Genomic DNA, 13,132 nt, shown 5'->3' with positions numbered 1-13,132 from the left:
CTCCAGTGGCTAAGCGGGAGGTGGAAACCTCGCGGGACAGTGTGGTCTCAGGACCCTCGGGGTCACAGAACGACCGGGGGTGCCTGAGTGCGGCAGAGCTCCCAGGGATCGGAGCGGGGAAGCCGGCTGCAGAGACGGAGCCGAGGCGCGGGCTCTCAGCTCGGGGTTGCCATAAACTGTGATCTGCGGCCCAGTCGGGACACGGCTCCTCCAGCAGGGACCCAACAAGCAGCAGAGCCGGGGAGACTCCCCTTCCTCCCCCGGGAGGAGCGGCGCAGGAGCGCACCGCAGGGATCTGCTGGGTTTGGAGACTACACACGGGGTCAGGTGCCAGAGATAGAAACGCTCGATCACAGGCCAGATGAGCACGGAGTGCTGCCTGAGACCAGGGAGACGGAGTGACTTCTTTTCTCTGGGGGTGCACTGAGGAGCAGGGCCCCAAGTTCTCAGCTCCTCCGGGCAGAGATTGGGAGGCCACCATTTTCACCCTGGTCCTCCAAAGCTGTACCGAGAGCTTGGAGGGAACAAAAGCATCGGAGAGCAAACCCGAGCAGCTTGATTAGCCGGGACCGACAAGGGCAGGGCAATTCCGCTTCCGGCAAAGACATTTGTAAACCACGGCAACAGGCCCCTCCCCCAGAAGATGAACACGAACAGCCAGCAAGCCAAGACCAAGTTTACCCATCAAGGAGAACGGGAGAACTCCAGCGCTAGGGGAATACTGCACATAGAATTCATGACTTTTTTACCATGATTCATTAGTTTTTCAAAGTTGATTTTTTTAACTGTTTTTTTCTTTGATTTTTTCTTTTTCCCTTTTTCAACCAACATTTTATCAATCCCTTTAAAAAAAATTTTTTTTTATTTTTCATTTTTTAGAGTCATATTTTATCCCTTCATAGTAGTTACCCTTATTTTTGGCATATATATAAGTTGTTCTCTCTTTAAAATTTTGAGATACAGTTTCTTCTAAAAGATCAAAATATACCCAAATCACTAGTGTTTGGCTTTGTTCTAGTCTCCTGCCTGATCACATTCTCTTCCTTTTCTTTTTTCCTTTTCTTCTTTGTTTTTTAATCTTCTTTCTTTTCTCAAACAACTTCTTATCAATTCCTTTTATAAAATCTTTTACAATTTTCATCTTTACACTCATCTTCCATCCCTTTAGTGTATCAACCCTTATTTTGTACATATATAAGTCTTTCTTCCTTTAAAATTTTAGGAGGCGCTTTCTTCTAACAGACCAAAATACGCCCAAAATCTAGTGTGTGGCGCTGATCTATACACTAGTCTGATCATATTTGATCATATTCTTTTTGTTTTGTTTTGTTCTGTTTTTGTTTGTTTTTATCTTTTTCTTTTTCTTTTTTCTTTTTTTCTCTTTCTTTCCCTTTCTTTTCCCCTGGTTTCAGGTCTTTTCTGATTTGTATAGAGTACATTTGCTGGGGACATTGTTAACCTGTTAGCATTTTGTTCTCTCATTCATCTCTTCTCCTCTGGACAAAATGACAAGACGAAAAATATCACCTCAGCAAAAAGAACAAGAGGTAGTACCGTCTGCCAGGGACCTACTCAATATGGACCTTAGTACGATGTCGGACCTAGAGTTCAGAATCATGACTTTAAAGATACTAGTTGGGCTTGAAAGAAGCGTGGAAGTTATTAGAGACACCCTTCCTGGAGAAATAAAAGAACTAAAATCTAACCAAGTCGAAATCAAAAAGGCTATTAATGAGGTGCAATCAAAAATGGGGGCACTAACTGCTAGGATAAATGAGGCAGAAGAGAGAATCAGCGATATAGAAGACCAAATGATGGAAAATAAAGAGGCTGAGAAAAAGAGAGAGAAACAACTACGGGATCACGAGGGCAGAATTCGAGAGATAAGCGATACGATAAGACGAAACAACATTAGAATAATTGGGATCCCAGAAGAAGAAGAAAGAGAGAGAGGGGCAGAAGGTATATTGGAACAAATTATAGCAGAGAACTTCCCTAATGTGGGGAAGGAAACAGGCATCAAAATCCAGGAGGCACAGAGAACCCCTCTCAAAATCAATAAAAATAGGTCAACACCCTGACATCTAACAGTAAAACTTACGAATCTCATGAGACAAAGAGAAAATCCTGAAAGCAGCTCGGGAGAAGAGATATGTAACCTACAATGGTAGAAACATTAGATTGGCAAAGACCTATCCACAGAGACCTGGCAGGCCAGAAAGGACTGGCATGATATCTTCAGAGCACTAAAGGAGAAAAATATGCAGCCAAGAATACTATATCCACCTAGGCTGTCATTGAAAATAGAAGGAGAGATAAAAAGCTTCCAGGACAAACAAAAACTAAAGGAATTTGCAAACACAAAACGAGCCCTCCAAGAAATATTGAAAGGGGTCCTCTAAGCAAACAGAGAGCCTAAAAGCAGCACAGATCAGAAAGGAACACAGACAATAAACAGTCACAGTCACCTTACAAGCAAAACAATGGCACTAAATTCATATCTTTCAATAGTTACCCTGAATGTAAATGGGCTAAATGCCCCAATCAAAAGACACAGGCTATCAGATTGGATTAAAAAACAAGACCCATCGATATGCTGTCTGCAAGAGACTCATTTTAGACCCAAAGACACCCCCAGATTGAAAGGGAGGGGGTGGAAAACGATTTACCATGCTAATGGACACCAAAAGAAAGCTGGGGTGGCAATTCTTATATCAGACAAATTAGATTTGAAAACAAAGACTGTAACAAGAGATGAAGAAGGACACTATATCCTACTTAAAGGGTCTATCCAACAAGAAGATCTAACAATTGTAAATATCTATGCCCCTAACATGGGGGCAGCCAATTATATAAGGCAATTAATAACAAAAGCAAAGAAAAACATTGACAACAATACAATAATAGTGGGGGACTTTAATACCCCCCTGACTGAAATGGACAGATCATCTAAGCAAAAGATCAACAAGGAAATAAAGACTTTAAATGACACACTAGACCAGATGGACTACACAGACATATTCAGAACATTCCATCCCAAAGCAACGGAATACACATTCTTCTCTAGTGCCCATGGAACATTCTCCAGAATTGATCACATCCTAGGTCACAAATCAGGTCTCAACCGGTACCAAAAGATTGGGATCATTCCCTGCATATTTTCAGACCACAGTGCTTTGAAACTAGAACTCAGTCACAAGAGGAAACTCGGAAAGAACTCAAATACATGGAGGCTAAAGAGCATCCTACTAAAGAACGAATGGGTCAACCAGGAAATTAAAGAAGAATTAAAAAAATTTATGGAAACCAATGAAAATGAAAACACAACTGTTCAAAATCTTTGGGATACAGCAAAGGCAGTCCTGAGAGGAAAGTATATAGCAATACAAGCCTTCCTGAGGAAACAAGAAAGGTCTCAAATACACAACCTAACCCTACACCTAAAGGAGCTAGAGAAAAAACAGCAAATAAAGCCTAAACCCAGCAGGAGAAGAGAAATAATAAAGATCAGAGCAGAAATCAATGAAATAGAAACTAAAAGAACATTAGAACAGATCAACGAAACCAGGAACTGGTTCTTTGAAAGAATTAACAAGACTGATAAACCCCTGGCCAGACTGATCAAAAAAAAAAAAAAAGAGAAATGACCCAAATCCACAAAATCATGAATGAAAGAGGAGAGATCACAACCAACACCAAAGAAATACAAACAATTATAAGAACATATTATGAGCAACTCTATGCCAGCAAATTAGATAACCTGGAAGAAATGGGTGCATTCCTAGAGATGTATCAACTACCGAATTTGAACCAGGAAGAAATAGAAAACCTGAACAGACCCATAACCACTAAGGAAATTGAAGCAGTCATCAAAAATCTCCCAACAAACAAAAGCCCAGGGCCAGATGGCTTCCCAGGGGAATTCTACCAAACATTTAAAGAAGAATTAATACCTATTCTCCTGAAACTGTTCCAAAAACTAGAAATGGAAGGAAAACTTCCAAACTCGTTTTATGAGGCCACCATTACCTTGATCCCAAAACCAGACAAAGACCCCATCAGAAAGGAGAACAACAGACCAATATCCTTGATGAACATGGATGCAAAAATTCTCACCAAAATACTAGCCAATAGGATCCAACAGTACATTAAAAGGATTATTCACCATGACCAAGTGGGATTTATTCCTGGGCTGCAAGGTTGGTTCAACATCTGCAAATGAATCAACGTGATGCAACACATTAACAAAAGAAAGAACAAAAATCATCCGATCCTCTCAATAGATGCAGAAAAAGCATTTGACAAAGTACAGCATCCTTCCTTGATCAAAACTCTTCAGAGTATAGGGATAGAGGGTACATACTTCAATATCAAAAAAGCCATCTATGAAAAACCTGCAGCGAATATCATTCTCAATAGGGAAAAGCTGAGAGCTTTTCCCCTAAGGTCAGGAATGCGGCAGAGATGTCCACTATCACCACTGCTATTCAACACAGTATTAGAAGTCCTAGCCACAGCAATCAGACAACAAAAAGAAATCAAAGGCATCCAAATCGGCAAAGAGGAAGTCAAACTCTCACTCTTTGCAGATGATATGATACTCTATGTGGAAAACCCAAAAGACTCCACCCCAAAACTGCTAGAACTCATACAGGAATTCAGTAAAGTAGCAGGATATAAAATCAACGCACAGAAATCAGTGGCATTCCTATACACCAACAACAAGACAGAAGAGAGACAAATCAAGGAGTCGATCCCATTTACAATTGCACCCAAAACCGTAAGATACCTAGGAATAAATTTAACCAAAGAGGCAAAGGATCTGTACTCAGAAAACTATAAAATACTCATGAAAGAAATAGAAGAAGACACAAAGAAATGGAAAAACGTTCCCTGCTCATGGATTGGAAGAGCAAACATTGTGAAGATGTCAATGCTACCTAGAGCAATCTACACATTCAATGCAATCCCCATCAAAATATCATCCACTTTTTTCAAAGAAATGGAACAAATAATCCTAAAATTTGTATGGAACCAGAAGAGACCCGGAATAGCCAGAGGAATATTGAAAAAGAAAAGCAAAGCTGGCGGCATCACAATTCCGGACTTCCAGCTCTATTACAAAGCTGTCATCATCAAGGCAGTATGGTACTGGCACAAAAACAGACACGTAGATCAATGGAACAGAATCAAGAGCCCAGAAATGGACCCTCAACTCTATGGTCAACTCATCTTTGACAAAGCAGGAAAGAATGTCCAATGGAAAAAAGACAGTCTCTTCAACAAATGGTATTGGGAAAATTGGACAGCCACCTGCAGAAGAATGAAACTGGACCATTTCCTTACACCACACACAAAAATAGACTCCAAAAGGTTGAAAGACGTAAACGTGAGACAGGCATCCATCAAAATCCTAAAGGAGAACACAGGTAGCAATCTCTTCGACCTCAGCCGCAGCAACTTCTTCCTAGAAACATCGCCAAAGGCAAGGGAAGCAAGGGCAAAAATGAACTATTGGGATTTCATCAAGATAAAAAGCTTTTGCACAGCAAAAGAAACAGTCCACAAAACCAAAAGACAACCGACAGAATGGGAGAAAATATTTGCTAATGACATATCAGATAAAGGGCTAGTATCCAAAATCTATAAAAGAATTTATCAAACTCAAAACCCAAAGAACAAATAATCCAATCAAGAAATGGGCAGAAGACATGAACAGACATTTTTCCAAAGAAGACATTCAAATGGCCAACAGGCACATGAAAAGGTGCTCAACATCGCTTGGCATCAGGGAAATCCAAATCAAAACCTCAATGAGATACCACCTCACACCAGTCAGAATAGCTAAAATTAACAAGTTAGGAAACGACAGATGCTGGCGGGGATGTGGAGAAAGGGGAACCCTCCTACACTGTTGGTGGGAATGCAAGCTGGTGCAACCACTCTGGAAAACAGTGTGGGGGGTTCCTCAAACAGTTGAAAATAGAGCTACCCTACAATCCAGCAATTGCACTACTGGGTATTCACCCCAAAGATACAAATGTAGGGATCCGAAGGGGTACGTGCACCCCAATGTTTATAGCAGCAATGTCCACAACAGCCAAACTGTGGAAAGAGCCAAGATGTCCATCGACAGATGAATGGATAAAGGAGATGTGGTATATATACACAATGGAATATTATGCAGCCATCAAAAGGAATGAGATATTGCCATTTGCAACGATGTGGATGGAACTGGAGGGTGTTATGCTGAGCGAAATAAGTCCATCAGAGAAAGACATGTATCATATGACCTCACTGATATGAGGAATTCTTAATCTCAGGAATCAAACTGAGGGTTGCTGGAGTGGTGGGGGGTGGCAGGGATGGGGTGGCTGGGTGATAGACATTGGGGAGGGTATGTGCTATGGTGAGCGCTGTGAATTGTGCAAGACTGATGAATCACAGATCTGTACCTCTGAACCAAATAATGCAATATATGTTAAAAAAAAAAAGAAGAAGAAGATAGCAGGAGGGGAAGAATGAAGGGGAGTAAGTCGGAGGGGGAGACGAACCATGAGAAACGATGGACTCTGAAAAACAAAGTGAGGGTTCTAGAGGGGAGGGGGGTGGGGGGATGGGTTAGCCTGGTGATGGGTATTAAGGAGGGCACATTCTGCGTGGAGCACTGGGTGTTATGCACAAACAATGAATCATGGAACACTACATCAAAAACTAACGATGTAATGTATGGTGATTAACATAATAATAAAAAAGAAAAAAAATTAACAAAAAAACAAAGGGGTATCAACCAGTTATAAAGTAAGATCTGTTGTATCCCAATCGGAAAAAAAAACTATTAAGGAAGGGTGAGAATAGGAGAAATTATTAAGAAATTACTTTTGGAGCTCCACTTCTGCATTCCGTTTAGGATGTGGATATCTATAAGAGAATGTCACTCCTGCCCCACTAATAAGAAAAGGCCAGGAACCTACAAAATCATAACTTTTCTTGAACTCATTAGAAATATGAGGTCATAAGGCAATAAAGTAAGCGACTCCCAAAAGGTGACAAGCCCCTTCAAGAAGAAACAGGACACAAAACCATCTCTCCTTTGGCAGATCACAGAAAAAAGAGAATGCTTCTATAAAAGTGAAAAATAAGAAGTCACTTAAGAGTTTCAAAAATGCTTAAAGGCCAAGAAGAGCCTATCATGTTGGTTTAAAATTGCTAGGAGTCCCAGATACAAGGGACACATTTCCAAGTTATTTCCCACAAACCTTCACTGGGTGCTCACAAAAAAGACGGGAGACAGAGAAGCAGACCTAATAATGTTGGCATGCGGCTGAGACATAAGCCTGAAGCCCTTCCAGGTCTCCAAACCTTTTTTTAATAGGAAACAAAAGGCTTAAACTTTTGGATATATGAGTTGCAAACTTTCTCATCCCAAGAACCCATGCAAAAATCCACTGTTACTGGAATAGGGATTGAACTGAAAACCCTCTTGGGAGGAAGGGTAGGGAAACTTTTTGGACCCAGCATCTTACTCCAATACTAAGCAGAGATCTGCTGCCACTAGAGAAGGGTCAAGCACCTGACAACAGAGGTCTATCTTGTATCACAGACATGCGGGCACTGTTGAAAGCTGCAAATGAAACAGAAACACTGAAAAATGTCCTCCAGCACCCCATCTTTCCTTTTGGCACACAGTAAAAATATCCCACTTCTGGAAGAATTTGAACCCTATGCAACACTAAAAATTAAAATAGAAACAATAAAATCCAAACCCAGCTCAACTCCTGATTAGATTAATTTAACCTTGCATAGTAATGGCCTGAAAAAAGAAGAGGTATGCCCATTTCTGTGTATAAATATTTTTTACTTGAAAAAAAATAAAAAACAAATATTGTTTACCTGAGTCTCTATTGTTCTTATATACATTCTGTCCAGTATTCAGTGATAAATTATGAGATACACAAAAAGCAAGAAAGACTAAACCATTGCTTTATTTCTCGATAAAGAGACACCGGGTTCAGAGAGAAATCAGATATTAGAAATAACAAACAGGGAGTTTGGAATAACTATGTTTGATATGTAAAATGATCTAATGGAAAAGGTAAGCAACATATTAAACAGATGGGGAATTTTCTCACCAAGATGAAAATTATAGAGTCAGAGAGAAATGCTGGAAATAAAAAACAATATCAGGGATGAAGAATTCCTTCACTAGGCTCATCAGAAGACTGGACACAGCTAAGGAAAGAATCAATGACTAAAAGATAATGACAATAGAAACTACCTAAACTGAAACACAAAAGAAAAAAAAAAAAAGCAAAACCAAACAGTATGTGTAAAGAGCTCTGAGACAACATATGGTCACAAATCATCTAACACATGTGTAATCAGAATCTCAGAAGAAGAGAGAAAGAATTGGGAAGGAGAAATATTTAAAAAGATAATGACGGAGAATTTTTTTTTTAAAGATTTTATTTATTTATTTGAGAGAGAGAGAGAATGAGAGATAGAGAGCATGAGAGGGAAGAGGGTCAGAGGGAGAAGCAGACTCCCCGCCGAGCGGGGAGCCCGATGCGGGACTCGATCCCGGGACTCCAGGATCATGACCTGAGCCGAAGGCAGTCGCTTAACCAACTGAGCCACCCAGGTGCCCCATGACGGAGAATTTTCTAAAATTAATGAAAGACAATAAGCAATAGATCCAAGAATCCCTCAAACCCCAAGCAAGGTTAAAAAAAATACCTAGATATATTATAGTTAAACTATTGAAAACAAAACATAAAAAGAAAATATTGAGGGCAGCCAGAGGTAGGGGTTGGGAAGAGTTTAAACATAGAGCAACAGAGACAAGAACTGAAGCACCCTTCTTGGAAAGTATGCAAGCCAGAAGACAATGAAGTAACATCTTCAAAATACTGAAAAAAAAGAAATGAATTTTTAACATCTTAGATGTGATAGTAGTACTGTGGCATTACATATTTTTTCTCAACAGCCTTTATACTTAAAGATTCACACTAGGGATTGTTTCACACTAACCGGAGAGGAGAGCTCACCTCGTAGATGAAGGTAGAGATAAAGCAAGATTGACCATGAGTTGACGATGATTGAAACTAGGCGATAAGCAGGTGGGAATTCAATGATATTCTCTCTACTCTCATACAATTTTTTGAATTGCCATAATAGAAAATTTTGTAAAGAAATGGAAATTTTAAAATATTTTTTATTTGAGTACAGTTGACACACAATGCTACATTAGTTTCAGGTATACACATAGTGATTCAACTTCTCTATACGTTATGCTATGCTCACCACAAGGGTAGACAGAATCTATCACCATACAACACCATCACAATACTACTGACTATATTTCCTACGCTGTGCCTTTCATTTCCATGACTTATTCATTCTATAACTGGAAGCCTGAATCCTCCACTCCCCTTCACTTACTTTGCCCATCCCTCTACATCCCCTTCCCCTCTGGCAACCACCAGTTTTTTCTTTGTATTTAAGAGTCTAGTTTTTTTGTCTCTTTTTTTCTTTATTCATTTGTTTTGATTCTTAAATTCCACATCTGAGTGAAATTATACAGTACTCTGGGTCCATCCATGTTGCAAGATGGCAAGATCTCATTCTTTTTATGGCTTAGTAATATTCCACTGTGTGTGTATATATATATATATTCCACATTTTCTTTACCCATTCATCTATGGATAGACACTGGGTGATTTTGCTTTTTGTTTTTTTATTCATTTGTTTTGTTTTTTAGATTCCACACTTGATCTTAGCCAAAAGGCCAAGAAACGATTGTGTTTTACATTCCACATATGAATGAAATCATATAGTATTTATGTTTCTCAGACTGACATTTCACTTGGCATAATGCTCTCTCAGTCTATCCATGCTGTTGCAAATGGAACAATCTCATCCTTTTTATGGCTAATATTCCATCACACACACACACACACACACACACACACACACACACGCATCTTCCTCATCCATTCATCTGTCAATGGACACTTAGGTTGCTTCCATATCTTGGCTATTGTAAATAATGCTGCAATGAACATAGAGGTGCACATATATATCTTTTCAAATTAGTGTTTTCATCTTCTTAGGGTAAATACCCACCATATACAAAAGTAAACTCCAAATGGGTTAAAGACCTAAGTGTGAGACCTGAAACCATAAAAATCCTAGAAGAGAAAACAGGCAGTAATTTCTCTGACACCGGTCACAGCAACATTTTTCTAGATATGTCTCCTAATGCAAGGGAAACAAAAGCAAAAATAAGCTATTGAGACTACATCAAAATAAAAAGCTTTTGCACAGGAAAGGCAACCATCAACAAAACGAGAAAGGCAGCCTACTGAATGGGAGAAGATATTTGCAAATAATGTATCTGATAAGGGGTTAATATCCAAAACATGTAAAGAACTTAGGCAACTCAAGACCAAAAAACCCTAAACAATCTGATTTAAAAATGGGCAGAGGACCTGAATAGACATTTTCCCAAAGAAGACATACAGATGGCCAACAGACACATGAAAGGATACTCACATCACTATCATCAGGGAAAGGCAAATTAAAACCACAATGAGATGTCACCTTACACCTGTCAGAATGGCTAAAATCAAGAACACAAGAAACAACAGGTGTTGGCGAGGATGTGGAGAAAGGGGGAACCCTCAACGCACTGCTACTGGGAATGCAAACTGGTGCAGCCACTTTGGACAACAGTGTGGAGGTTCATCGGAAAATTAAAAATAGAATTACCATATGATCCCAAAATTGATTTAAAAAAAAAAAGAGAGAAAAACATGGCCAGAAGATATGAGTGTATCATTGCACATATCCCATCAGGTTTCTCTGATTTTTTTTCCTCTAATTATCTCTCCCCATACATAGCCTTTGGTTCACAGTGGGGTCACAGGTCTCCAAACTGGGGTCACACAGGGCTGCAGCCACAGCCGCCCTCTCCAGTGATGTCACCCCAGCAAAACCTACCAGTGCCAAAGCTCTCTTCTCCACACAGAGAGCACCGTCCCGAGTCCATCAGATTGGAGAAGAATCTCCATCCCGCTGGGGTCTCATATACAGGGACCTTCATTGATTTGGCCACTCTGAAAAATGAAATTCAAGGCAACAGTCAATTCATATATCTCTTCTCCTTTCTTTTCTCAGCACAGAAGTAAGTCTTTAGAATTTATTAATTCTATAACTAGATTTCAGAACATTCTGGACAGTGTTGACATTTTTCAGGATGTTAAAAGCCATAAGGTAGAAAATGATAAATAATCTATTCCAGTGGTTCTCAGTTTTGCTTTCCCCATAATATAGAAAATATTGAATTAATGTAGAGGATATTCTCACATTTGTGTTTCCCTTCTATAAATGTTCCTTTATCTTCACGGTAAGATCCCACTTGGGGATCTCAGAATCTAAATTAAGAGGGAGTTTGGGTCTAAGCACATTGGAATATTGTTTGACAATATCTACTAAAGATGAATATACACATATCCTATGACCCAGCAATTCAACTCCCAGAAATTACTAATGACATGTAGTGGACACTGTGGTGTACAGCTCTGCTTCACTGCCCCCCCCACACACACACACAAGGACTTTTAGGATTGGAAAACTCATTCTACCAGCTCCTAGAAATGTTGATGGCTAACAGCTCACAGACATGGCCTCCACTCTCTGCCAAAGAGAGATGTCACTCTCAAAATCATGCTTCCTTTCCTGGGTCAATCCACATCCAATGGCTGGTAAATGGGGATATAGGTATAAAGGTCTAGCCTCCTTGCACCTGTTTGGCACAACTCTGTGGGACCATTTCAGCTCTAGAGCTCCCCATAAGTTGACTGAGGCCTTTGCCAAGACTGCACTGCAGTCCAGCTTCTCTCTTGGGGTCCTAGTCCCCTTCCGCGCTCCCCCATAGGTACTGATCTTAAAGACAACTTTGGTCTTGACGGCAGAAAGGAATAAACTTCTTGCAAGCAAATCTCTCTCAGGGCTACTACCTGGGGAACCCAGTGTGTGACATTACTCAACAGAATATATACACAAGATTTTACAAAAATGATCACAGAATCACAGTTCGTAAGAACCGAACAAACCAAATGTCCATTGAGTAGGATGGACAGATGATTTGTGATATATAATGCACTACCATAAATTTCATGGAACAAACTTGCTACATGCAACAACTTGGATGAATCTCACAAACATTATGTTAAGTAAAAGAAACTGGGAACAAGAAAATATACACTGTATTGTTCCACATAGATAAACTTCAAGAACAGCTAAAACTAATTGGTGCTGTCACAATTCAGGCTCAGGGGATCAGAGAGGTCAAGTGATTTGTTTAAGGTTTCACAGAGGTGAGAGGCAAAGCTAGAATTTGGACCCAAGTCTGCTTAATTTCTGCTCATGTTCCATTCCACCATATTATGTTGTCTTCCCACATGTTCTAAGAGATATGTAGAACTCAGATTATGTTGGGGAATGATCTGCTACTGTACCATTGACCTAAAGAGTTTCAGCTTTCCCACATGCAAGCAACCAAAAAGCAAAAACATCAAATGTCTGCCACCAGCAAGATTTAGTTTTTCAAAGGCTGTAAGTGCAGGAGGTAGCCAGAGAAAGGAACCAGTGAGGGTATCTTGGTGAAGAAGAGGAAGAAAGGTGCACAGAGGACAAAAGACACAATGTAATAATGATTTCTTTAGGTTTGTTTTGTGGCCAGCTAAAGAAAAAAAATATCTAGAAACTCTTGCTACAGGAAAGTGAACACCTTCCCTTCCATAATATCTAAATATAACTGGATGTGTTCAGGATCTTGAAAAATTGTGTGCTAAATCTCTTTCGAGTTTGCTTTGAAACGAAGCACTTTTTAGATGTTCGGGTATTACATCAAAGGTTCTGTTGTTGTTGTTGTTTTAATGGGCTAAGAAAGATATACAATCATACTTCTAGCCTGGTAGGAACAATGAAGTAAATCCTCCCCGAATTGTAGATCAAAGGTAAATTTTCATAGCCATTAATGTCATAGTCAGAAGCTGAAGGAAGGAGGAATAATTCACACAAAAGCTTCCCAGAGTCAGCACATAGAAAGCCTAGGTCAAAATTAATG

The 13,132-nt window shown here is 39.7% G+C and overlaps 1 protein-coding gene across 2 annotated transcripts in view; it reads right to left on the bottom strand.

Moving 5' to 3' along the window:
• Nucleotides 1-13,132, bottom strand: part of PGM5 (phosphoglucomutase 5) — a 208,350-nt gene that overhangs the window by 72,782 nt on the left and 122,436 nt on the right. For both annotated transcript variants that reach the window (XM_028117393.2, XM_028117394.2), the window contains exon 7: nt 11,002-11,117. In XM_028117393.2, coding sequence (XP_027973194.2) covers nt 11,002-11,117 — 116 coding nt within the window. The remainder of the gene's footprint in view (nt 1-11,001; nt 11,118-13,132) is intronic.

The sequence above is a fragment of the Eumetopias jubatus genome, unplaced genomic scaffold (assembly GCF_037043125.1).
Source record: "Eumetopias jubatus isolate StellerSeaLion01/CBP00866 unplaced genomic scaffold, mEumJub1_p1.0 scaffold_15, whole genome shotgun sequence".
Classification (NCBI taxonomy): Eukaryota; Metazoa; Chordata; class Mammalia; order Carnivora; family Otariidae; genus Eumetopias; species Eumetopias jubatus.
This window is presented reverse-complemented; position numbering and strand designations above follow the sequence as displayed.